Raw genomic sequence first — 27,797 nt, forward strand, 5'->3', positions numbered from 1 at the left:
ATTGACCCAGTTTGGGAGTTTCCCCCCAAAATATGTGTGGTAAATCGTAAGCCCCTATACTTATGGATGTAATCCCATTTGGGAATAGGGCTTTCTTTGTTATGCTAATGAGACTGTATCAGTGTGTTCTTGTTGTTACGTGCCATGGGTGGCGAACCCACAGTACAGAGGAGAACTGCCCCATAGGGTTTCTAAGGAGTGGCTGTTGGATTTGAACTACTGTCCTTTTAGTTAGCAGTCAAACTCTTAACCATTGTGCCACCATGGTGTGTTTAAGCCAATCATCTCTGAGGTCTTAAAAAAGCAAATTTGGCACAGAGAAGGAAGCACAAACGGAGGGTGAGATACCACATGAAAATCACCAAGGAACTGAGAAACAGAAGCAGAAAAGAGACAAGGACCTTCCCCCAGAGGTGACAGAGAGAGAAAGCCTCCCCCTACAGCCAGCGCCCTGAATTCGGACTTCTAGCCTCCTAAACTGTGAGAAAATTAATGTATGTTTGTTAAAGCCACCCACTTGTGGAATTTATGCTACAGGAGCACTAGATACCTAAGACACCCCCTCACTAAGACACAAACACATTCATCTTGGAGGACGTACACTGTGACTGTTTTAACACAGCCTCTGGGAGCAAATCCTTTTCTGACAGGAGTTGCTCCAATTTGCAATATGTGATGTGGGCCGGGAGGAATGCCTTCTACAATGTGGGGAATATTGTAAAGTCACTTTTTAAAATCCCATCCTTGCTACTATGCTGTACCAAGAAATGTATATTTACTTGACTATAAACATACAAATGACATTTTTCCCTGAACGATGTAACAAAAGAACTTAATTGGAGACTCGGGACTACAACTACTGTCAATTCTAACTAAGTATAGTTCAGAAGCGTCATGCGTAATTAAATATATTATTTTCCAATCAACATCAAGATATTGAAAGGCAAATTTAATAATTTAGGAAATTTCTGTTTTGTTGATGATATAAATTAGATTGCCCATAAACATTCCTAAATGACTTTGAGATTAATTATATTTGGCAGCAGCTCCTACAAACATACGGACAAATGAAATTACTGGCTTTGACAATGAGGTCAACCACATGATCTCATTCTCTTCCCAGCTCACTAACTTCTATAGTACATTATTACCTACAATTAAGAAAAAAGATTAAATTGAAAAGGAAGCAAATATTAACTGTAACACTATGAAGAAAAACACATTCCATCTCTAATAAAATCTTCTAACAATTTCTTTTCATATCTTTCATTACACTCTCTATTGTTAGTTGTTTAGTTTTCTTACAAGGGAGGATGAAACAGGCTTCTGTTACTTCGTCTTGGTCAGAAGCGTAAGTCCCCTCACTCCTTAAACAGGAGAATTAAAAAAATTCTCTGGACTCATTTATACATGAGTGATAGATGGCTAGATAGCTAGCTGCCACTGAGTCTACTCTGACTTGTGGTGCTATCATGTACAATAGAACGAAACCTTTCCGTCCTGTGTCATCCTCATGGTCGCTGGTGTACCTGAGTCCATCACTGTGGCTATTAGGCCAAACCATCTCACTGAGGGTCTCCCTTGCCCTCTCTGGCCTTCTACTTCATCAAACACAGTATCTTCCTCCAGCAATTGATCCCTCCTGATAATGTGTTCAAAGCAACCCAGATGAACAATATTCTGTTGTGATCCATAGTGACTCATTTGTGGAAGCAGGTCGACAGGCCTTTTTTCCTACTGTGCCTTAGTCTGGAAGCTCCACTGAAACCTGTCCAACATGAGAGATCCTGCTGGTATTTGAAATACTGGTGGCTTAGTTCCCAGTCTCACAGCAATATGCAAGCCACCACAGTTCAGAAAACTGACAGCCGGGTGGTAGGGATATCTATTTCATAAAGGGTTAGTAGAATTTGGGCTTGCAGAGGTTTTTTTTTGTTCGTATGTCTACATTTTAAACTATGAATTCAAATTCTTTAATGGTTAAAGGTCTAATTCTTTTTAAGTTTTGGAAAAATATTTGAAGAAATATATTTCTATTTCTCTAGAGAACTGCCCCCTTCCCCCGAGCCTGTCAGTTTGTTGTACTGTCGGGGGTTGTATGTTGCTGTGATGCTGGAAGCTATGCCACTGGTATTCAGATACCAGCAGGGTCACCCGTGGCAGACAGGTTTCAGCTGAGCTTCCAGGCTAAGGCAGACTAGGAAGAAGGATCTGGCAGTCTACTTCTGAAAAGCATTAGCCAGTGAAAACCTTATGAATAGCAGCAGAACATTGTCTGATATAGTGCTGGAAGATGAGCCCCTCAGGTTAGAAGGAACTCAAAATATGAATGAGGAAGAGCTGTCTCCTCAAAGTAGAGTCGACCTTAACGACGTGGATGGAGTAAAGCTTTCGGGACCTTCATTTGCTGATGTGGCATGACTCAAAATGAGAAGAAACAGCTGCAAACATCCATTAATAATCAGAGTCTGGAATGTATGAAGTATGAATCTAAGAAAATTGGAAATCATCAAAAATGAAATGGAATGCATAAACATTGACATCCTAGGCATTAGTGAGCTGAAATGGACTGCTATTGGCCGTTTTGAATCGGACAATCATATGGTCTACTATCCTGGGAATGACAACTTGAAGAGGAATGGTGTTGCATTCATCATCAAAAAGAACATTTCAAGATCTAACTGAAGTAACATGCTGTCAGTGATAGGGTACTATCCACATGCCTACAAGGAAGACCAATTAATACGATTATTATTCAAATTTATGCACCAACCACTAAGGCCAAAGATAAAGAAACTGAAGATTTTGACCAACTTCTGCAGTCTGAAATTGATCGAACATGCCATTAGGATGCACTGATAATTACTAGTGATTGGAACGTGGAAATTGGAAACAGAAGGAACTGTAGTTGGAAAATATGGCCTTGGTGATAGAAATGGTGCCGGAGATAGCATGATAGAATTTTGCAAGACCAATGACTTCTTCATTCCAAATACCTTTTTTCACCAACATAAATGGTGACTATACATGTGGACCTTGCCAGATGGATTACACAGGAATCGAATCGACTACATCTGTGGAAAGAGATGATGGAAAAGCTCAATATCATCAGTCAGAATAAGGTCAGAGGCTGACTGTGGATCAGACCATCAATTACTCATATGCAAGTTCAAGTTGAAACTGAATAAAATTAGAACAAGTCCATGAGAGCTGAAGTATGACCCTGAGTATATTCCACCTGAATTTAGAGACCATCTCAAGAACAGATTTGATATGTTGAACACTAATGACTGAAGACGAGACAAGTTGTGCAATGACATCAAGGACATCATACATGAAGAAAGCAAGAGGTCATTAAAAAGACAGGAAAGAAAGAAAAGAGCTAAAAGGATGTCAGAAGAGACTCTGAAACTTGCTCTTGGATGTCGAGTAGCTAAAGCAAAAGGGAAAAATGATGAAGTAAAAGAGCTGAACAGGAGATTTCAAAGGGCGTCTTAAGAAGACAAAGTAAAGTATTATGATGAGATGTGCAAAGACCCGGAGAGAGAAAACCAGAAGGGAAGAACATGCTCAGCATTTCTCAAGTGGAAAGGAATGAAGAAAAAATTCAAGCCTCAAGTTGCAATATTAAAGGATTTTGTGGGGAAGACATTAAATGACACAGGAAACATCAAAAGAAGAGGGAAGGAATACACAGAGTCGCTATACCAAAAAGAATTATTTGACATTCAACCATTTCCAGAGGTAACATATGATCAGGAACCAATAGTATTGAAGGAATAAGTCCAAGCTACACTAAAGACATTGGTGAAAAACAAGGCTCTGGGAATTGACGGAATACCAATCGAGGTGTTTCAACAAACAGATGCAGCACTGGAAGTACTTACTCGTCTATGCCAAGAAATTTGGAAGGCAGTTTCCTGGCCAACGGACTGGAAGAGATCCGTAATTATGCCTATTCCCAAGAAAGGTGATCCAGTCAAATGCGGAAATTATCAAACAATATCATTAATATCACATGCAAGCAAAGTTGTGGTGAAGATCATTCAAAAATGGCTGCAGCAGTATATCTACAGGGAACTGCCAGAATACAAGCTGTATTTAGAAGAGGACGCAGAACCAGGGATATCATTGCTGATGTCAGATGGATCCTGGTTGAAAGCAGAGAATACCAACAAGTCGTTTACCTGTGCTGTATTGACTATACTAAGGCATTTGACTGTGTGGATCATAACAAATTATGGATAACATTGCAGAGAATGGGAATTCCCGAACACTTAATTGTGCTCATGAGGAATTTGTACATGGATCAAGAGGCATTCTTTAGAACAGAACGAGGGGATACTGCATGGTTTAAAGTCAGAAAAGGTGCGTGTCAGGGTTGTATCCTTTCACCATACCTATTCAATCTGTATGCTGAGCATGTAATCTGAGAAGCTGGACTATATGAAGAACGGGGGATCAGGATTGGAGGAAGACTCATTAACAGCCTGCGTTATGCAGATGACACAACCTCGCTTGCTGAAAGTGAAGAGGACTTGAAGCACTTACTGATGAAGAGCAAAGACCACAGCCTTCAGTATGGATTACATCTCAACATAAAGAAAACAAAAATCCTCACAACTGGACCAATAAGCAACATCATGATAAATGGAGAAAAGATTGGCGTTGTCCAGGATTTCATTTTACATGGATTCACCATCAATACCCATGGAAGCAGCAGTCAAGAAATCAGAAGATGCATTGCACTGGGCAAATCTGCTGCAAGAGATCTCTTTAAAGTGTTAAAAAATAAAGATGTCACCTTGAGGACTTAGGTGCTCCTGACCCAAGCCATGGTGTTTTCAATTGCCTTATGTGCATGCAAAAGCTGGTCAATGAATAAGAAACACTGAAGAAGAACTGACGCCTTTGAATTGTGGTGTTGGTGAAGAATATTGAATACACCATGGACTGCCAAAAGAATGAACAAATCTGTCTAGGAAGAAGTACAACCAGAATGCTCCTTGGAAGCAAGGATGGTGAAACTGCGTCTCACATACTTTGGACATGTTGTCAGGAGAGATCAGTCCCTGGAGGAGGACATCATGCTTGGTAAAGTAGAGGGTTAGTGAGAAATAAGAAGACCCTCAACGAGATGGACTGACACAGTGTCTGCAAGAATGGGCTGAAGCATAGCAACAATTGTGAGGATGGCACAGGACCAGGCAGTATTTCATTCTGTCACGCATAGGGTCACTATGAGTCGGAACTGACTTTACGGCACCTAACAACAACAACAAGAGAATTGTCCACTTTGCCTATGTTTCAAATATATTGGCACAATATTGTTCATATCTCTAAAATATATATTATATCTGTGCTTTTACTTTTTCATTTCTTAGATTTCCTACATCCTCTGAGGGTTATGGGATTGTATCTTGCTGTTATTTCAATTTAGATTTCCCAGTCACTAATGATATTGAAGTAATCCTGAAGACTAAGGTGCACCTGACCCAAGCCATGGTGTTTTCAATTGCCTCATATGCATGAGAAAGCTGGACAATTAAAAGGAAGACCAAAGAAGAACTGGCGCCTTTGATTTATGGTGTTGGCAAAGATTATTGAATATACACCATGGACTGCCAAAAGGATGAAAAAATCTGTTTTGGAAGAAGTACAGCCAGAATGCTTCTTAGAAGCAAGGATGGCAAGACTACATCTCACATACTTTGGACATGTTATCAGGAGGGGTCAGTCCCTGGAGAAGGACATCATGTTTGGTAAAGTAGAGGGTCAGTGAAAAAGAGGAAGACCCTCAACGAGATGGACTGACACAGTGGTTGCAACAATGGGCTCACGCATAGCAACAATTGTGAGGATGGCGCAGGACTGGGCAGCGTTTCATTCTGTGGTACACAGTCACTATTAGTCGGATGACTTGATGGCACCTAATGACAACAATGATATTGAACATCTTTTTTGATGCTTATTGGTTATTCACAGTCCTCTTACGTGAGCCACCTATTCTAGTCTTTGACTATTTTCTGCTATGTTGTCTTTCCATTATTGATTACTAGGAATTTTTTATAGTTTATCTGTCTTTCATTTGTTTTTTTCTCTTTGTCTTTTGGGGGGCTGCAGTTTCATTATGATGTGTTTAGATGGGTATTTTGTTTTGTTCATCCTGCTTGAGATTCACTAAGTTTCTTGAATCATTCTGGAAAAATGTACGGCACCATTTCTTCAAATATCGCTTCTTTCTCATTCTATCCTATTCTTCTGGAATTCCCATTGGACGTGCATTGATTCTTCTCATTTTATCTTCCTTGTCTCTTAAACTCTGTGACAGACACTATCACTTGGTTAATGCAACAGTCATTCCCAACCTCTCTTTCCCTTTCAGGCTTCCAACTAAAGGGGCTGAAGAATGTCATATACTCACCCTCTCAAATACCCTTGCAGCTGGGGTGACCATGTTACAGAATACTGCCAATGAGCTGGAGGAACTCTGGGAAGCTTTTTAATTTCCTTATCAAAGGGAAAAGATGTGAGGCACTTGCTCTAACCCTTCTTCCTGCTCTGCAGGTAGAAGTGATATCTGGAGCTTGGCAGCCACCTTCAGTCATAGAGGAACAGGTATAGGGACAAAAAAGCCAAGAGTGTAGTGAGACAGTTTAGAGAAAAGATACTCCGGGGTCCTCGGTTAAGGAGATTGAGTGATAAACCAATCCTGAAACTACCTCTGGACTTCTCATTAAAAAAAAATTAACTTTTTCAAGGTTTAAGTGGGAGTTCTTGAGTGGTACAAATGGTTAACATGCTCAGCTCCTAACCTAAAAGTTGGAAAATTGACTCCATCCAGAGGTGCCTCAGAAGAAAGGCCTGGAAAGCTACTTCCAAAAAGTCAGCCATTGAAAACCCCATGGAGCACAGTTCTACGCTGACATGAGTTACCATGAGTTGCAGTTGATGTGACAGTAACTGGAAATGGTTCAAGCAACTGTTAGTTGGGTTTTCTATTTTTTGAAGCCAAATGTATACTAATAAAATCCCTCTATTATACTTTTCCATTTTTAAATGTCTGTTTTATGTTCTGGGAAATTTCTTTAGATCTATTTTCCAGCTCGCTAATTCTCTCTTCTGCTTTATCTAATCAGTTTTTCAGCCCATCCTTTATGTTTTCAATTCCAAATTTTCATTTCTAGAAATTTTACCTAATTCTTTTTCAAAATCTGTTTTTTCCCATAGTACTATGTTCTTTTCCTTATGATTTCTATTCCTTTTATTTCTTTAATACGTTTGAACATAGTCTTTTTGTAGTGTCTCATTGTTTTGTTAGGAGCCCCTGGGTGGTGCAAATAGTTAAATGCTTGACTACTAGCTAAAAAGTTGGCTGTTTGAAGCCATCCAGAAGTGCCTCGGAAGACAGGCCTGGCAATGTGCTTCAGAAAGGTCATAGCCTTGAAAACCCTGCGGAATGCAGTTCTACTCCGCACATATAGGGTCATCATGAATTTGAGCTGACTTGATGGTAACTAACATTGTTTTGTTACGTCAAGTTATGGTAGATAATCCTCTTGTATGTTGGATCTGCTAAGTAGCTCAAAGTATATTGTGTTTTATAATTTTGGCTTCTGTACATATTTTCAGCAACAACTGTACTACCAGCCCAGTAGGTTCCTGCACCAGAGACAGTATAAAATAGGGGTGTCCTGCAACACAGATATTATTAATTTGGACTAAAAACTGCATTTGGACCCGTTTTATTTTCTTACAGGAGATTTTCTGATTACAAAAAATCCCAGGTAATGAAAAGCTTCCTCATCACCTCTATGGACTGGCAGGTGGAGTTTCTTTACTTGTCTTTTCACTGAGAAGAGCATTTTTTGAGCCTTGGTTTTGTGTCATGGTCTCAGTACTAATGCTCTGCTTATGGGAGCTAAGGACCTTGTCTCTTATTCCTGTGTGGGCATTAAATAGAGCCTGTAGCCCTTGGGGCTTATCCTCATTAGGTATCCACTTATTAAGAGCCCTATACCACCATCTCCACTCTGGCCCCACCGCCTGGGGTTGCCTCTGTCTCAGCTCATGCCTATGGCTCTATTTTTCACTTCTCCTTTTGTTTCTGGTATCTGGTTATTTCACATTCTTTCTTAAGAACTCATCCATGTATTACAATTTTTAAATTAAATTTTGTTCAGATTTTTGGGTGACATGACCAATATGGATTTAATGATAAATTTGTCCACTATGTTTCCAGAACTAAAACGTATATCCATAATGAAATCTTCATTGAAAACACCCTAATAAATCACACGGTCAGACCACCTGGATACCTTTATATCAGGAAAGATGAGTAACAGTAAATGGCTTTCAATGTTCCATAAGAAACTGTTTAGTAGATGGCATGAAGTTATTCCTCATATAATTAGAATAAAGTATCACAAGGATGCAAAATAGTATACTTACCAGGCTGGGTTTGATGCCTACACTTTCAGCTGCTTCAAATGCTAACAAGAGATTCCTTTTCTAGGTTAAAAAGACAGAGACTGGAATTATCAACTGAAAAAAAATATTGTTTTTTTGGCCAGGAAAGAACACTAGTTGACACTTTCATATAGATTATGTACCATTGTAACACTTAAATTTTCAAGTCAAATATGCAAACTGGAGTTTCAGTTTTAAAAAAAGATTAACAGGTTACAGTTGCTATTAAACATAAAATTATTGATTAATTCCTGATTATCAAAGATAAATTTTTGGCATTAGGTTACTGCTACTTTGTCAAGATTTATGATGTACACAATCTGCTGTATAACAACAGCTGTTTAGCCATAGTGCTGTACAAAAAAATTTATCAAAGTAATATATGCACGTAGTTAAATATACTCAAATGAAAAACTATCTCTTCCTCCAGTCTTGGTCCGTAGGAGAACCACTCTTAATTTCTCTGTTTAGTCCTTCTGGTGACTACTCCATATCTCTAAATAAGACGCTTAGAGCACTCCCTCTTGATTTCTAAAATGTGGGCAGTCCTCCTAAGACAAATGAGGAAGTAAGTCATTTAAATCTTCATCAGAGTCACAGAGCTAACTTTCTAAAAAATAATATTTTATTGTGTTCTTGGCGAACGCTTACACAGGAAATTAGGTTCCCATTTGACAATTTCTGTACAAACTGTTCAGTGACATTAGTCACATTTTCCACAATGTATCAACATTCTCTTTCATTGCCTTCTGGCTGCTCTATTTCCAGTGCTCTAGTTTCCCTGCCCCTTATCTTTTCACCTTTGTTTTAGAGTGACAGTTGACCTTCTGGTCTCACAGAGATAGTTTTTTTAATGGAGTACCATGCTCATAGGCAATATCCTTTATTTTGTGTGCCAATGTGTTATTTTGCTAAAAGGTGATCTCAGGCGACAGTTTTTATTCAAGGTTTAAGAGCATCTCAGGGCGATAGTCTCATGGGTCCTCCAGTCTCAACTGGTCCAGTAAGTCTGGACTTTTTAAGGATTTGGTTCTGTTCTGTATTTTTCTCCATTTCTATCAGGGTCCATCTATTGCAGCCCTGATCAGAAGGTTAGTAGTGGTAGCCAGGCACCATCTAGTTCTTCTGGTCTCAGGGTGGATGAGACTATGGCTGGTGTAGGCTTTTGGCCCGTAGACTAGCTTCTTCTCTGTGACTTTGTTTTTTTTCTTTCTCTTTTGCTCCCGATGAGTAGAGACCAATAGTTGTATCTTAGACGACTGATTGCAAGCTTTTAAGACCCCAGATGCTGCTCACCTCACCAGGAGGCAGAATATGAACTTTGTAAAGTATATTTTAACAAAGAACACTGGTCTCTGTATATACATCTATTCTTGTCTTCTTAGAAAAGTGGGATCATAAAATACTTGCTTATTGGTTGTATTTGCGACTTAAGTAATATTCTTAAGCCTTTGTTTCTTGATCCACCAATTATGGACAGCACTTTCTGACTCCACTTTGTTCGATAAAGAGTAAGTTCTTCTAGCCTTTCCTCCACCTTGTCAAGTTTTACTTTTAAATTGATAAAACTTATAACATGTTTCCATTTCTATAATCACATTTCGGCCTTCCGTGCTGTCTTCATAGGATAATTTTGAAAGCTGAAAACAATGAACAGTATTTACACAGTAGTGTGTGATGATTCCCTGGGTGGTACAGTTAACGCAGTTGGCTTCTAACTGAAAGGTTGGAGGCTTGCGTCCACCTAGGGGTGCCTCGGAAGAAAGGCCCGGTGACCTACACCCAAAAGACCAGCACTGCTCTACTCTGACACACGTGGGGTTGCCACGTGTCAGAGCTGACTCGACAGCAACTGGTGGTACTGGTGGTGCTGTGATCACATTTCCGTTTCTACAGTCCAAAGTCACGATCCTGTGACTCTCAATGAGAACTTCCAAGAGGATTTTCCTCTTTGTAGCTCCACCGATTTCTCAAAATCATACCACATTTTAGTTTGCTCCAGATTTTGGACTCTGGATTTCTTAAAAAGGTATTTTTTTTTTTTCCCTATAGTTTGTTTTGGATTGTTATTATAGGAAGAACTATATGCCTCCTTGTAATCTCCTGGCTTCTTACTCATTCTGACTATTGCTCTTAACTTGTAATATTCTTCTTGTAACCCATTGACTTTCTTTTCTAACACAGAGGGACTGACTCATATTTGAACCATAACTTCCTTGTACAATTTCTCATTTTTTCCATTATCTTACCCTCAAGCTCGTAATCATACCAGTACTCTATGAAATCCTTCACCCCCAGCGTGCTCTAGAACTCCACGTCAATTTTTGGATTATACCCATTTTCTGGAGTATACTCTTAGGTTTCTTTTAAGAAAGGATGGGGGGAGATACATTTTTGGATGTATTCATCATATAGGAAAATTTCTCCTTCTACCATCACATTTGGTTAACAGTTTGGCTAAATATGGAATTCTAGGTTAAAAATAATTTTCTCTTAGACTTTTACAGACACTGTTCCATAACTGGAAACCCTGGTGGCATAGTGGTTAGTGTTATAGCTGCTAACCAAGAGGTAGGCAGTGTGAATCTACCAGGTGCGCCTTGGAAACTGTATGGGGCAGTTCTACTCTGTCCTATAGGGTCGCTATGGGTTGGAATCAACTCGAAGGCAACAGGTTTTTTTTTTTTTTTCTGGCTCCATAATTAATTAGCCCTAGTTTGTTGCTTCTTTTTGAGATGCTTCCTGGCTATTTTCCAATGTTTCTTCATCCAGGTGTACTTATTTCAAAGCCATTAGGATTATATTAACATTAAATTAAATTGGCAAATTAAGCATAATTGAGAGACAAATGTTTCTCTACGTATTCATGTTTTATGTTCCTAAACAGACTCTTGTAATTTTATGCATTTAGATTTCACACATAACTTATACACATGTACATTTCCCCCACTGCTTTCCCCTTCTGCCTTCTTCGTCATATCTGGTGTCTAAAGATGCACAGGCCATGCCTTGACACTAAAGCAAAGTCTTTGCTCTAGAAACCACGTTAGAGGAAAACAGTAAGACACGGCTACACACACTTTCTTCTAGTCTGTGGATAAGTGGTGACCTTGTCAAGCCTCTATCGTCTTCCTCCAAATTTCTTGATGTTGTCAGCTGTCATGGAGTTGGGCCCTGATTCATGGCGACCCCATATATAACAGAAGGAAATGCTGACTAGTCCTGTGCTATTCCCATGATCAGTTAGGGATTTATACCATTGTGATCCATAGGATTTTCAGTGGCTGATTTTTGGAAGTAGTTCTGAAGGTCTTTCTTCCTAGTTCATCTTACTCTGAAGGCTGTTTAGCATCACAGCAACACGCAAGCTGTTAGGGATTCAATTATGTACCCCAAAAATATGTGTTATAAACTCTAACTTCTATTCCTATAATTATAATCCCATTTGGGAATGGGTTGTCTTTGTTATGTTAATTAGGCAGGATTAGTATAGGGTGTATCTTAAGTCGATCTCTTTTGAAATATGAAAAAGAAAAAATGCAAGCTAGTAAAAGAGATGGGGTAACAAACTAACACAAACTGAGGTTGAAAATCTGAATGGACCATAACAAGAGAAGAGATTGAAAAGGTAATAAAAAAAACTCTCAACAAAAAAAGATGGCTTCACTGGAGAATTCTACCAAACATTCAGGGAGCAGCTTATACCAGTACTACTCAAACTATTTCAGAGCATAGAAAAGGAAGGGATACTTCTGAATTCATTCTATGAAGTCAGCATAAGCCTGATACCAAATCCAGGTAAAGAAGCCACACAAAAAAGAAAATTACTAATCAATCTCTCTCATGAAAATAGATGAAAAAATTCTCAACAAAATTCTAGCCAATAGAATTCAGCATCATATCAAAAAAATAATACACCATGACCAAGTGGGATTCATACCAGATATGAAAGGATTGTTCAACATTAGAAAATCAATCAACATAATCCACCACATAAATAAAATAATCACATGATCATCTCAATTGATGAAGAAAAGGCATTTGACAAAGCCCAACACCCATTCCTGATAAAAACTCTCAACAAAATAGGTATAGAAGGAAAATTCCTCAACATAATAAAGGGCACCTAAAAAAAAAAAAAAATTTTTTTTTTTTTTTTTTTTAATGTAAAACCAACAGCTAACATCATTCTTAATGGAGAGAGGCTGAAATCATTCCCCTTGAGAACAGGAAAAAGACAAGGATGCCCTTTATCACCACTCTTATTTAAAATTGTGCTGGAAGTCCTAGCTACAGCAATAAGGCAAGAAAAAAGAAATAAAGGCCATTCAAATTGGTAATAAAGAAGTAAAACTGTCCCTACTCATGAATGATATGATACTATACATAGAAAACCCATAAGACTCCACAAGAAAACTACTGGAACTAACAGAAACAATTAGCAGAGCAGCAGAAGACAAAATAAACATACATAAATCTGTTGGATTCCTACACACCAATAAAGAGGACAACAAAAAGGAAATCAGGAAAACAATACCATTTATACTAGCCCCTAAAAAAAAAAAAACCCCAAAAAACTTAGGAATAAATCTAACCAGGGATGTAAAAGACCTACACAAAGAAAACTACAAAACACTACTGCAAGAAACCAAAAGAGAACTACATAAATGGAAAAACATATCATGCTCATGGATAGGTAGAGTCAACATTGTGAACATGACAATTCTACTGAGAGCAATCTACAAATACAGTGTAATCCCAATCCAAATATCAACAGCATTCTTTAAAGAGACAGAAAAACTAATCATTAACTTTATATGGAAAGTAAAGAGGCCATGGATAAGTAAAGCACTACTGAAGAATAAAGTAGGAGGATTCACACTACCTGACCTTAGAACCCACGATACGGAATTGAGGACCCAGATGTAAATTTATCCACCTAAGGTCACTGATCATTGACAAGGGCCCAAAGTCCATCAAATGGGGAAAAGACAGTGTTTTTAACAAATAGTGCTGGCAAAACTGGATGTCTATCTGCCAAAAAATGAAACAGGGCCCATATCTGATACCATATACAAAAATTAACTCAAAATGGATCAGAGATCTAAATATAAAACCAAAAGCTATAAGGATCATAGAAGAAAAAATAGGATCAATGCTAGAGGCCCTAATATGTGATATTAACAGGATACAAACCATAACTAACAACACACAAACTCCAGAAGATAAGCTAGATAACTAGAATCTTCTAAGAATTAAACACTTAAGCTCATCAAAAGACTTCACCAAAAGAGTAAAAAGAGAGCCTACAGATGGGAAAAATTTTTTGGGTATGACAAATCCGACAAAGGTCTAATCTCTAAATCTATGGGAAAGTCTAACACCTCTACCACAAAAAGACAAATAATGCAATTAAAAAAATGGGCAAAGGATATGAACAGACACTTCACCAAAGAAGACATTCAAGCAGCTAACAGACACATGATGAAATGTTTGCAATCATTAAGTGCAAATCAAAACCACAATGAGAAATAATCTTACCCTGACATTACTGGCACGGATCATAAAACAGAAAATAACAAACGTTGGAGAGGCTGTAGGGAGACTGGAACTCTTACACACTGCTGGCAGGAATGTAAAATGGCACAACCATTTTGGAAAATGATATGGCACTTCTTTTTAAAAACTAGAAATAGAAATGCCATATGATCCAGCAATCTCACTCCCAGGAAATTATCCTAGAGAAATAAAAGTCATTACACAAGTAGACATATGCACATCCATGTTCATTGTAGCACTGTTCACAAACAAAAAGATGTAAAGAACCTAGATGCCCATCAACAGATGAATGGATAAACAAACTACGGTACATACACACAATGTAATACTACGCAATCATAGAGAACAATGATGAATCTGTGAAGCATCTTACAACATTGATGACTCTGGAGGGCATTATGCTGAGTGAAATAAGTCAATCACAAAAGGACAAATTATTGTATGAGACCACTACTATAAAAACTCATGAAAAGGTTTACACACAAAAAGAAACACTCTTTGATGGTTACGAGGGAGGGGAGAGGTGAGGATGGAAAAACACTAAATAGACAATAGATAAGTGGTAACTTTGGTGAAGGGTAAGAGTGCACAATACTGGGGAAGCTAGCACAACTTGTCCAAGACAAGGTCATGGAAGCTCCATAGACACATCCAAACTCCCTGAGGGACCGAATTACTAGGCTGAGGGCTGTGGGGACCATGGTTTTGGAGAACATCCAGCTTAATTGGTACAACATAGTTTATAAAGAAAATGTTCTATGTTTTATTTTTATGAGTAGTGTTTGGAGTCTTAAAAGGTTGTGAGCTAGACATTTAAGATACTCCACTGGTCTTACCCCATCTGGAGCAAGGGAGAATGAAGAAAACCAAAGACACAAGGGAAAGATTAGTCCAAAGGACTAATGGACCACGAGTACTACAGCCTCCACCAGACTCAGTCCAGTACAACTAGATGGTGCCCAGCTAACACCACTCATTGCTCTGACAGTGGTCACAATAGAGGGTCCTGGACAGATCTGGAGAAAAATGTAGAAAATTCTAACTCACAGAAAAAAAAGAAAAAAAAGACCAGGCTTACTGGTGTGACAGAGACTGGAGAAACCCTGAAAGTATGACCCCTGGACACCCTTTTAGCTCAGTAATGAAGTCATTCCTGAGGTTCACCCTTCAGCTAAAGGTTAGACAGGCCCATAAAACAAATGGGACTAAAGGGGCACACCAGCCCAGGGGCAAGGACGAGAAGGCAGGAGGTAACAGGAAAGCTGGTAATAGAGAATCTAAGGTGGAGAAGGGGAGAATGCTGACATGTTGTGGAGTTGGCAAACAATGTCAGAAAATAATGTGTGTATTAATTCCTCAGTGAGGAGCTAGTTTGTTCTGTAAACCATCTAATGTATAATTTTAAAAAATGGAAAAAAAAAAAAAGAGTTGGGGTAAGATAAATGTAAGAGACATGGAGATCTTCAAGGAACTAAAAAGAGACAAGCACCTTCCTCCAGAATTAAGAGAGAGAGAAAGCCTACCCCTACAGCTGGTACCCTGAATTCAGACTTCTAGCCTCCTAAATTGTGAGAAAATAAATTTCTGTTTGTTAAAGCCACCCACTTGTGGTATTTCTGCTATAGCAGCACTACATAAGTAAGACAGTGGGGTACTACCAACACCATCTGTACTGCCACCACTGCCTATTCTACCACCATCACCTCTGCTGCCACCAATACTTGTGCAACCAGTACCACCTATTCTGCCACCACCACCAATATTCAAACCACTACCTACACTGCCACCATCATCTCCTGCCACCATCGCCTACACTACCATCACAGATACCTAAAATGTGGGAGCAGCACAGGAACTGGGTAACAGGCAGAGGCTGGCAGAGTTTTAAGATACCTAATAGTAAAAGCCTAGATGGCCTTGAAGAAACTGTTGGTAAAATTTTGGATATCAAAGGCAATTCTGGGCAGGGCTCAGAAGGAAGTGAGGAGAGCTATAGAAAAAGTATCATTTTAGAGAATATATATGGTGCACAACAGAATATTGCTAGAAATGTGGGCAAAAATGTGCTTCTGGTGATGCTGTAAAAGAAAATGATGAACATGTGACTGGACAACGGAGGAAGGGTGATGCTTTTCATGCAGTGGCAAAGAACTTGTCTGAATTATGTTCAAATGTTTGGTGGAAGCTAGAACATGTAAGTGACGAACTTGGGTATCTGGCTGAAGAGATTTCTAAGCAAGATCTTAAAGAGGCCATGTGGTTTCTCCTTGCTGCTTATAGTAAAATGTGAGAGGAAAGAGAGACGGACTTAAAAATGAATTGTGCAAAATGAAAACAGAACTTAAAAGATTTGGAAAATTATGTTGTACTAACTAAGGACACGTGTCCTAGAATGTTCACCAAGGACATGGCTACACAAACTTTTGTTAAAGAGAATAAGCCTGTGATTGACGGATCTAACCAACTGCCACAACAAAAAACCCATCCGCTTACCAAAGTGGACAGAGAAAGAATGAAAGCAGTCAAGAGGAGCTACACCAGTTGTCCCCCGATAAAAAAAAAGGACCATCCCTGGAGCAGCTTGGAGATCAGCAGAACTGTTAGCAACAGCACAGGAAGCAGGGCCTTCTCGGCTTCAAAGGGTGGGGCTTTGTCGCCTAGATCTCAAAGGGTGGGGCCATAGCCTCCTAGGTTTCAAAGAGTTCGATCTTTGCCAACTTGGTTCCCAAGTGTCAGGCTGCCGTTAGTGTGCTGGGGGATGGGGCTGCTGCCCAAAGCTGATTGGATGGGGCTGCCATGCCCAAAGGATAGAAGAAAGGGGCCTGCTGGTGCCAAGGGGATGGGGTTGCCATTCAGATGGAGTAGGAGAATGGGATCGCCCAAAGCTGAGGGAGCAGAATTGCCATCTCTGTGGGCTTGGAAGGTGGATCTTAAGCTCAGGGGCAAGGAGTCTCCATTCAGAATCCAGAAGGCATGGCTGACACTGAGAGTCTAGAGGGTGGGGCTACTGCCCAGATGGTTTCAGAGAACAGAGGATTATTTTCAAGCCTCTAGAGCTAATGCAATTTGTGCTGCTGGGTTTTGGACTTGCTGGTGCCTGTTTTGGCGAAGAATATTGAATAGACCATGGACTGCCAGAAGAATGAACAAGTCTGCCTTGGAAGAAATACAGCCAGAGTGCTTCTTGTAGGTGACAATGGTGAGACTTGATTGTATGTACCTTGGACATGTTATCAGGAGGGACAGTCCCTCGAGAAGGACATCATGCTTGATAGAGGGTCATCGAAAAAGAGGAAGACCCTCAACAAGATGGATTGACACAGTGGATGCAACAATGGGCTCAAACATAAGGATTGTGAGGATGGTGCAGGACTGGGCAGTGTTTTGTTCTGTTGTACGTTGGGTCGCTATGAGTCGGAACCGACGTCACAGCACCTGACAACAACATAACATGGTGCCGTTATCCCTTCTTTCCCTCCAATTTCTCCCATTTGTAATGGAAATGTCTACCTTGTGCCTGTTCCACCACTTTACTTTGGAAACAGATATTCTGGATTTCACAGTCAGGCGTGAAGAGGAATTTCACCCCAGGATGGGATGTGTTTAAGTCTCACCCGTGTTTGATTTAGATAATTCAGAAGATTAGGTTTTGGACTTGGAGTTGATTTAAGACTTTTGGGATGATGTGATGGGGTGAATGTGTTTTGCATGTGGAAGGGCATGAATTTTGGGGGCCAAAGGGTGAAATGTTATGGATTGAATTATGCTCCTCAAAAATATGTTATCGTAAATCCTAACCTCTATGCTTGTGGTTATAACCCCATTTGGGAATGAATTGTTTTAGGTATGTTAATAAGGCAGGATTAGTGTAGGGCGTATCTTGAGTCAATCTCTTTTGAGATATAAAAGAGAAAAAACACAAGCTAGCAAGAGAAATGAGGTAAGATAGATGGAGATCTCCCAGGAAGCAGAAGCTAAAGAGATAAGGACCTTTCTTCAGAGCCGACAGAGAGAGAAAGCCAGCACCTTGAAATTGGACTTTTGGTCTCCTAAGTTGTGAAAAAATAAATTTGTTTGTTAAAGCCATCCAGTCGTGGTATTTCTGTTACAGCAGCACTAGATGACTAAGACACAAACCTCCACTGACAGAGGGGCGGTGGCTGTGCGTAAGGTGCGTTAGCCAGGAATCGAACCTGGGTCTCCTGCACGGAAGGCAAGAATTCTACCACTGATCCACTACTTTTTCCAAATTAAGGGATATTAATAGGGATAGACAGGAATCCTTTATTTCTTTCCACAACACTATTCTGTTCTGTTGGGAGAAGAGTTGTGAATTGACTCCTGGCTTCTTTCAATTTAGTCCAAACTATTTTTTTTTAGGAGCAGAAACCTCCTGTTTCGGTGCTGATGAAGTCTTTGTCCTCATTTTAAGGTCCTTTTTCTGTTAGTTTGGGGGAGGAGAATGTTTGTAAGCCAGTTTTTAGGCTACCATCAGTCCAGAAGTCAAGATATAAACATTTTTAGGGCTTCTGATATGTAATGCCAAATTGCTTTCTAAAATGTTATACCAATTTTCATGTACCCTTACCTGTATAAATATTGTAATTTTCAAAAGTCTCTGCCAAATGTTACAGGCTAGGAATAGTATTATATTGTTTTAATTTGCATTCTTTGATTACTAATAAGACTTAAGGGGAAGGTATTTCTAAACCAAATGTTTTACACAGAATTTCCCTAAGACCTGGGGACTCTAATGATTTCATTGATGTTTTCTAAGCAGATACTGAACAAAGAAGAAATAGTCCATGCTGAAAAACTGTCTCAAAATACTTCAAAAGAGTATAAAGTATAATACAGAACATTATAGAGAGAGGATGGCTTTTTGTTCACAAAAATGACTTTTACACCCTTTGGCAGCAGCAGGACATTAGTGACCAAGTACCATTACCCTAATTCTCACATTACAACACATCCACTGGCAGAAGGCTAGGTGGGTAATAGAAGTGCTGATGGTGGGCAGAAGAGTCTGCCCTACGGCTAAAGCTCTGTGGGGTCTTACCTGGCCTGCTGGGAGCTTCAGTTGGCTGCAGTTCTGCACACATAGGCCAGGACATGGGGAGAAGCCCAGCCACTACTTAAGCCTCCACCCTGGGTCGGGGAGGAGTTGCAGACCTGGGTCCTTCCAGTTTCAGGGACAGTGTTAAGTCCCCAAACCCACAGTGGAACTCCACCATTGGCCTGGCTACTGGGGTTTCTGCTAGTGGAGGGCTGTAGAATGTCTCACCAAAACTGATGGGAGGAATAATACCAAGGCCAGTTGCTCCTCTCACGTTGATATTTCATTTCAGTCACTGACATGACCATACCATGTTCTACTACTGGAATCTGTTTAGCCTAAGTGAAAGATTTCATAGGATGACAGATGAATATGCTATCCTTTAATTGAAAAAATACCAAAACTTTCCATTAACTCATATCCTGTGGTTGTGTCCTCCTTTAATGTCATAGAAGACATCCTTGTTAGTTTTATCAGAAACTCCCTATTTCATACAGATGCTGAACTTACTTGGTTTAATTACTTCCATCTAGGTAAGGAAAATCTGGTCACATAGTGGTTAAGAGCTATAGTTGCTAACCTAAAGGTTGGCAGTTCGAATCCAGCAGGCACTCCTTGGAAACCCTATGGGGCAGTTCTACTCTATCCTGTAAGGTCGCTATGATTTGGAATCAACTCAACGGCAATGGGTTATCTAGGTAAGAGCAGTTCATGGTTTTTAAACTTCTGGGCTATCAAGAGCTGTTCTGTACAATTTTTAGATTTGGATTTTAATAGGTTTTTACAAATATTTCAGGCCTCTCCTGGTGCCCTTTTTGATGTATGTGTACACCAGAAAGGGTCACTGAGTACTCACTAGAACAAGGCTCTAGACTTGGGGCTGGACTTGGTGTTCACTTAGCATAATGAAGTCTCAGGTGTATGTTTCATTCAAATCAGCTTGCTCCCTTTGAAACTCAACTACAAACACATCTCTTTTAGAAAAAGCTTCTTTGCTTTTAGCCTGTTCTTTCCTGAATAAGATTGCTCCCTAATTGAGTTTCATACACATGCTCAGCTTTATATGATGTTGGTTTGCCTGTTCTGACACATAGTTTTGAAAACCCTCCTCAACAACTTCAATAGAAAAGGGTCTCTCTCATCAAGCACAATGTCGGTATCCCCAGGGCACACTCTTCCCACACTGAGTATGCACCAAATGTTGCTGCAGCCACTGTCCCTCCACCCAGAGTGCAGCCAGAACAGGGCATTTAGGAAACGGTAAGCCAGGTGCTCCTTTAGGGAGTGAGTGGGCGGGACTAGCAAACAGAGTCCTAGGCTACAGGACACAAATCTAGTTGACAGGGAGGCTGTGGAGTAAAATAGAGCAGAAAATGAAAAATTCCAGATATTGAATTCTAGATAGCTAATGTCAGCACAGACCTGTGGTCTTTCACAATCTGACTCATGTGCTCCCTGATGGCAGTGTTTATAGATTAGAGGGAAGAAATTCAACCCTCTCTGTAGAAAGTATGGGCCTCAGAAAACAAGGACAACATAAAATGAGTAAGCTGTAATGTCTTACTGTTTTTCTGCATGGTTCCATATTTGCAGAACACAGCCATAGTCAGATCATTGGACAGCTAGCTGTGAGTCAATCTGGGGGCCTCGCTGGGGATCCAGAGCAAGACCATAAGGTTTTGGTCATCAGGAAACAATGCTCATGACTCAATGTGAGAAAGCAAACACTTTCAGGCTCATTATTTCCCAATAGGCAGTACCGATTTGAGGCCAAAGAACTTGCGTCTGTTTGCATGACTACAAACATCTCATGTCTCAGGAAGATTCTGTTTTAGAGGGCAAGCATGCAAGCACTTACATTGGCTACATTCTTAGTAGGGTCTTCTGATTATTCGGAATTTTTTTATGAACACTAAATTACTCAATTACCTTTGTAGCATCATATGGTAAGGGCTGAGACTGAAAAATCAGGAGGTGGGGAGGGAACGGGCGTCTGACATCACCGTCAGTGCCAGCTGCACCCATGTGTGGGCACAACATCCAGACTGTGTCGGCTGCCATGCCCCCTGGCTTCCATCAGAAGCATTGTCCCAGTTTTTCTCCTACCCTTGGGCTACTCCTTCTTAGTTATCTTTGCTGGGCCATTGTCCTCTAGCCAGACAACAAACACTGGAGTCCTCAAGGTTTGTTCCCTGGTCCTCTTCTCTCTCCACTTGTCCTAAGGCCACAGTGATCGTCTCCATTCTCATGGCTTCGAATACCATCTATACCAGTAGTGTCCAACACAGGAGCCATCTGCTACATGCAGCTATTAAAGTTAAAATTAATATTAAAAATTCAGTTATTTAGTCATACTAGCCACATGTCATGTGCTGAATAACCACGTCTGGTGAGTTATTTCCATATTAGACAGCACAGATATAGACCACTTCCGTCATCTCAAAAAGTTTCATTAAGATGGGCTGATGTACACACTGGCAGCTCCCAGTCTACACTGACAGCTCTGACCACCCCTCTGACTCCAGATTTGATATCCAACTGCCCACCTGACAGCTCTGCCTGCACATTTCACAGATATCTCAGACTTAGAGGATGTAAAACAGAATTTTTAAACATATCTATTCCTTCTCCATCTCAAACAATGGTACTGTCAAAGCTAGATGTCTCGGCGTCATCTTTGACTCTTCTCTTCTCCCTTATAACCACGCTGTCACTAAGTCCAGCTGATTCTATTTCCAAAGCATATTTCAAATCTTTCCACGTCTTTCTTTCTACATTGCTAACGCCCTAGTTCCAGTTAACGATGAAGCCAAGGAAACTTAGCTCTGGAGTTGACTACTTCAACAGTCTGCTGACTGGTAGCCCCTCTTTCATTCTTGCTCCCTTTTTAGTTCATTTCTCACATAGCAGCCAGAGAGATCTTCTAAAACCATGAATGGAGTCACTCCATTGTTTAGTATCCCTCAGTGGCTTCCCACTGTGCTTACAGCAAAGTGCCAACTTCTTACCCGAGCCGTCTGTGGAAGTCCTGAAGCAGCTGGCCCCTCTCCACCCCCTTGGCATCATCACAGGCCACTCTTCCCCTATGTACGTCAGTCCAGCCATGCTGACCTTCTTCCACTTCCCTGACTGTACTGTTTTGTCCACTTCCTCTTCACCTGTGGGTGAGGCAGGGAGTTCCGCCCTAGGGTTCTGGGGGTGGCTAACACACAACACTTGCCACTGGTCAGGTGGGACTGGCAGCAGTTCATCATATACAGACACACACAGCCTGGGGGAGGAGCACACCGCCTGCCATGCAGGGCCAGGTGGGGGCTGCACTTGGGATGACAGTGGACTGGAAGAGGCTGTGGGTAGCAGGCTTCACAGTTACAAGAGGGTGGGGTGCCCCTTGGTTCCTGCGGGAGGATATGATTGGCTTGTTATAATAATTTTGTGGGCTGCAGGGAAGCGAAACCTGTCAGGCTGAGGACTGGCTGGGGTGCAGCTGGTCCAGTGACAGGGGAACTAGATGGTGGGAGGCCTTTCCCGTTGGGTGGGGTGCATATCTAATGACAGCAGGGGAACGCATGACTAAGCCTTTGGGGTCCTGTGAGGGTCAAAGACGTCAGGTGGTGCGTGACATTTTAGGTCTTACAACACACATGCCATGTTGCTCTCCAGCTGTTACCTTCCTGGAAAGCTCCCCCAACTCTGCACTGCTGCATCTTTCGCATTCCTTCTTCAGATAACCAGCCTGAATCCCACCTCCTCAGAAAGACTTCCTCAGTCTTCCTCATCTAATTGTTTTGTGTTTCTTCCATCAAGTCGACCCCCTACTGTGGCTCAGTGGTAGAATTCTCACCTTCCATGCAGGAGACCTGGGTTCAATTTCCAGCCAATAAACCTTGGGTACAGCCACCACTCATCTGTCAGTGGAGGCTTCCGTGTTGCTATGATGCTGAGCAGATTTCAGAGGAGCTTCCAGACTAGGAAGAAAGGCCTGGCAACCTACTTTTGAAAATCAGCCAGCGAAAGCCCTATAGATCACAAAGGTCCAATCCACAACTGATTGTGGGGATGGCGAAAGACTGGGGAGTGTTTTGTTCCATTGTGCATGGGGTTGCCATTATCTAAGTCACCAAATTTTTAAGCAAACAATGCATGCCTTCTACGTTTGTTTGCCAACGGCGTCGCCCCCCACGAAGTATTTTCATAAGTGCACCATAACTTTTTTTACAGCAACATGTAAAAAAAATTGGCCTAGCACCCTGTTTTTGTACATGAAGGTTTACTGGAATGTCCGTTTGCTTACATACTGTCTATGGTTGCTTCAGTGCTATGATGGCAAAGCTGAGTAGTTGTGACAGAGAACCAACCCACAGAGCCTACTATGTGGCCCTTAACCAGAAGAGTTTGCCAATCCTTGCTATGGTGGATGGTGGATTACAGTATATTAAAAAAAAAAAGATTCTGTGAGTCTAATATACGCTGGCTTAAACAAGTCACAGAGGTTTCTTTAATGCAGGACTTCTCAAAGTCTTTAATGTGCTGATGTGTACTGTGAATCTCCAAAAACATTACATAAATGCAGTATCCCTAGTTATTTAAGCAGGGAACTTTCTTTGGTGGTGTTTGCTGGTTCTTTGGAAAAGAATTTGAAAAATACAGACCAAGGTCTTCCTGAAACTATCAGGAAAATGGGTAACTTGTCCACTGCCACAGTAAATTTGACTTCGCTGTGTTTTCTGGTTAACAAGGGCTGTCTGTTGAGGTCTTCACTGTGTTTTCTGGTTAACAAGGGCTGTCTGTTGAGGTCTTCACTGTGTTTTCTGGTTAACAAGGGCTGTCTGTTGAGGTCTTCACTGTGTTTTCTGGTTAACAAGGGCTGTCTGTTGAGGTCTTCACTGTGTTTTCTGGTTAACAAGGGCTGTCTGTTGAGGTCTTCACTGTGTTTTCTGGTTAACAAGGGCTGTCTGTTGAGGTCTTCACTGTGTTTTCTGGTTAACAAGGGCTGTCTGTTGAGGTCTTCACTGTGTTTTCTGGTTAACAAGGGCTGTCTGTTGAGGTCTTCACTGTGTTTTCTGGTTAACAAGGGCTGTCTGTTGAGGTCTTCACTGTGTTTTCTGGTTAACAAGGGCTGTCTGTTGAGGTCTTCACTGTGTTTTCTGGTTAACAAGGGCTGTCTGTTGAGGTCTTCACTGTGTTTTCTGGTTAACAAGGGCTGTCTGTTGAGGTCTTCACTGTGTTTTCTGGTTAACAAGGGCTGTCTGTTGAGGTCTTCACTGTGTTTTCTGGTTAACAAGGGCTGTCTGTTGAGGTCTTCACTGTGTTTTCTGGTTAACAAGGGCTGTCTGTTGAGGTCTTCACTGTGTTTTCTGGTTAACAAGGGCTGTCTGTTGAGGTCTTCACTGTGTTTTCTGGTTAACAAGGGCTGTCTGTTGAGGTCTTCACTGTGTTTTCTGGTTAACAAGGGTTATCTATTGAGAAGGGAAACTGAGAAGCATTTATTGAGAATGGGATTCCAAAGTAAAGCTTTACACTCAGTAGTTACCTGTGCCTGGCATCAATATCCTAATTTCTACTTCAGATCTATAAAATCCAGCCACATTGGGATATATCAATATAATTAGGAATTCCTCTTGCATTTTCTAGAGGATAACCAAATACGACTGGGTAAGTGACTTACTTTCTCTTGACTATTCAGCTCCTGGTACGGGATGTGTGCAGGCAGGTAGGTGTGCAGGAGAGCACAAAAGGCCAAACCATCACTCCAGCTGCTGCTGAAATTGGTGATATCAATGTTCTGTGGGGGAAAAAGCAGCGTTAACCACCAAATTATGCAAAGCCACAGAGTCTGAATGGGATTGTGTTAACATGGGACTTTATCAGGGTTTTTAGTAAGGCAAGACACAAATCAACTACCAAATTTCCTGGCAGTACATTTAATTTTGATATCAGGAATGGTCTGGTGGTGCCCAAATCTATTCATAGAAGAGCATGAAAAAAAAAAGGTCTCAGTGCTCAAAACTCTAGGGAATTTCTGTCCTTCCTCTGGGAGAGTCCTGAGCATAATCGTACATTAGAGGCTCTGAGACATCACGTTCACCCACTGTGTATAGTTCCATATCCCAGCATCTCACAGACCTGTTTAACTGAGGAACCAACAACATCGTCATCCATAACACCGGTAACAACCAACAGATCCCTCAGTCACCTCACAGCACTTTGTTTCCCTCATAGCTCTTTTATAAATGATAATTATTTATAGTTTTACTTGTTATAGGTTTACTCGCTACTGATTGTCTGTTTACTTCATGAGGGGAAAGAATACATTTCTATCTTTACTGTTGTCTTTATTACTTTGCACGATGCTTGGCAAAAAATGCTTGGTGAGTGAATGAATAAAACAAGATCTTAAAAGATCCCCATGGACAGTCCTGCACTGCTCCTGCTACTACACTCTTCTCTCCACAACCTGAGAGGATTCTTAGGGGGAAGAGAAAAAACCACCATGCCCAAAGTCTCCTTGTTGGCTCATTAAACGGCATGAGACTGCGAGGCTTCATGGGGGAGGGGAAAGAAGCTCCTCCTTTAGGACAGTTGGAAACCCCAGTAGCTGCCCAGTAAATAGTGGTACTGAAACTAAGAATCACCTTTATATTGCCACTTATGGAGAAGAGGACCTATAAAAGTTTCCAGAGCCAAGGCCACCTGGTAGCTCCAGTGCACTTCTACCTCTTAGATATTCAGACCTGCCTCTCACCTGCTTTCTCCTAACTGTGCTTATCCTCACAAGGCTTTCTTCTCTGGATTCACAAAGCTTGTCCTAAGTGAAACACTAGGTTCCAAAGCCCACTGAGTAATTGCTGAGGCTCTTTCATGCTGTAGGTGCTTACACGTACTGTTTGTGACACAGCCTGTGCAAGGTATCTTGCCGGGATTTCCAGAAACAGTAAACATTTAGGGCTTTATTTAGTTTTAGGTTTGAGTCCTAAGCAACTTTGGTGATGCGTTCAAACTGCGGTGTTGGCGAAAAATACTGACTACACTGTGAAGTGCCAGAGGAACAAACAAATAAGTCTTAGAAGAAATATAACCAGAATGCTTTTTAGAAGCAAAGATGGCGAGACTTTGGCTCACTTACTTTGGACACATCATTTGGAAAGACTGACTGCCAGGAAAGGACATCATGTGTGTTAAAGGGTCAGCAAAAATGAGGGAAACCCTCAATAAGATGGACTGACACACAGTCACAACAATGGACTCAAGTATACCAGCAATCATGAAGGTGGTATAGCACCGGGCGACATTTTGTTCTGTCATACATAAGGTTGCTATGAGTCTGAGCAAACTTGATCACAAACAACAGCAACAAAAAGGGAATGGGGAGTGCCAGCTCCTTCCTGCAGTCTTCCCAGAGCCACTGAGGATAAAGGGAGGCAGGAAGATCGTCCTCCTCAGAACATTCCATCCTGGGAAATGGGAAGCCAGCTAGGCCAGCAGAGATGAAGAGGGTGGTGAACAGCGCGCTGCTTCTGAAGGAGTGAGTGCTGACTTCCCTCTTCCCCTCTGCCTTAAAAAAAAAACCCAAACCCGTTGCCATCGAGTCAGTTCCGACTCAGCCTTAGTCACATGCAAAAACCAAAACCAAAGCCACTGCTGAGGAGTTGATTCTGCCTCATACCTGTTGCCACTGAGTCAACTCTGGCTCATGGCGACCCTATAGAACAGAGTAGAATTGCCCCCACAGTTTCCAAGGGGCACCTGGTGGATTTGAATGGCCAACCTTTCGGTTAACAGTCGTAGCTCTTAACCACTACACCACTAGGATTTCCTGTTGAGTCGATTTCGACTCATAGCCTTAGCCACAAGAAAAAAACAAAACCAAACCCACTGCTGAGGAGTTGATTCCGACTCATTGTGACCCTAAAGTCACATGCAAAGCAAATGTAATTTAATCCTGACGGCCCTGGAAAGAACTGTATGAGGCAGTTCTGCTCTGTCCTATAGGGTCGCTATGAGTCAGGATCGACTGGACAGCAACAGGTTTGGCCCTGGAAAGGTTATTTAAGGGTGTTTCCACAAGAAGCAATTTGTAGTTTAAAAGAAGAAGGTTAAAGAAGAACAATGACATGAAGCTAAATTGGAATAAACCCAGAACCAAACCCAGTGCCGTCAAGTCGATTCTGACTCATAGTGATCCCATAGGACAGAGTAGAACTGTCCCAGAGTTTCCAAGGAGCGCCTGGCAGATTCAAACTGCCGACCCTTTGGTTAGCAGCAGTAGCACTTAATCACTGCGCCACCAGGGTTTCCAAATTGGAATAGAGAAGAAATATTTTATGAAATCCTTCTCAAAGTGTATGTAGAGAAGTTCTGGAGAAAACGCAGAGGTGGAAACGTGTAATAAAACATGGTATGATATTTCCTGTGAACTTCCCTCAGGATTTTAGAAGGAAATGGATTGTAGTCTCATGGGAGCTTTTTATCTAGATTTTTCTGTGTTAGTTCATACCAATCTGGCCCTTAGAGAGGAGGCAGGTCAAATGCCAGGTTTTATGGGTGAAGAAACTGAGGCCTGAGGAGGTGGTGCCACACGACACATAGTTGGTGTAACTGGCTGAAGGGAAGACCAGGAATCGGGGTCTGCATCTCAATTAAGGCCCTTTTTATCAAACCTCTTCTCTCTTCTAGCCAGAGTCCAGGATGGTCCTAGTAGACCCCAGAACTT

The 27,797-nt window shown here is 41.2% G+C and overlaps 1 protein-coding gene across 18 annotated transcripts in view; it reads right to left on the bottom strand.

Annotated features, from left to right (window-relative positions):
• Nucleotides 1-27,797, bottom strand: part of SPECC1 (sperm antigen with calponin homology and coiled-coil domains 1) — a 476,325-nt gene that overhangs the window by 14,620 nt on the left and 433,908 nt on the right. For 15 of the 18 annotated variants that reach the window (XM_064271864.1, XM_023539620.2, XM_064271865.1 and 12 more), the window contains 2 exons: nt 24,753-24,869; nt 8,452-8,511 (listed from right to left, as the gene is read on the bottom strand). In XM_064271864.1, coding sequence (XP_064127934.1) covers nt 8,452-8,511; nt 24,753-24,869 — 177 coding nt within the window. Of the gene's footprint in view, nt 1-8,451; nt 8,512-22,096; nt 24,560-24,752; nt 24,870-27,797 lie in introns of those variants that run through there. The other 3 variants (XM_023539622.2, XM_064271866.1, XM_064271867.1) reach the window with 2 other exon arrangements.

This window comes from Loxodonta africana, chromosome 18 (genome assembly GCF_030014295.1).
Source record: "Loxodonta africana isolate mLoxAfr1 chromosome 18, mLoxAfr1.hap2, whole genome shotgun sequence".
Lineage (NCBI taxonomy): Eukaryota > Metazoa > Chordata > Mammalia > Proboscidea > Elephantidae > Loxodonta > Loxodonta africana.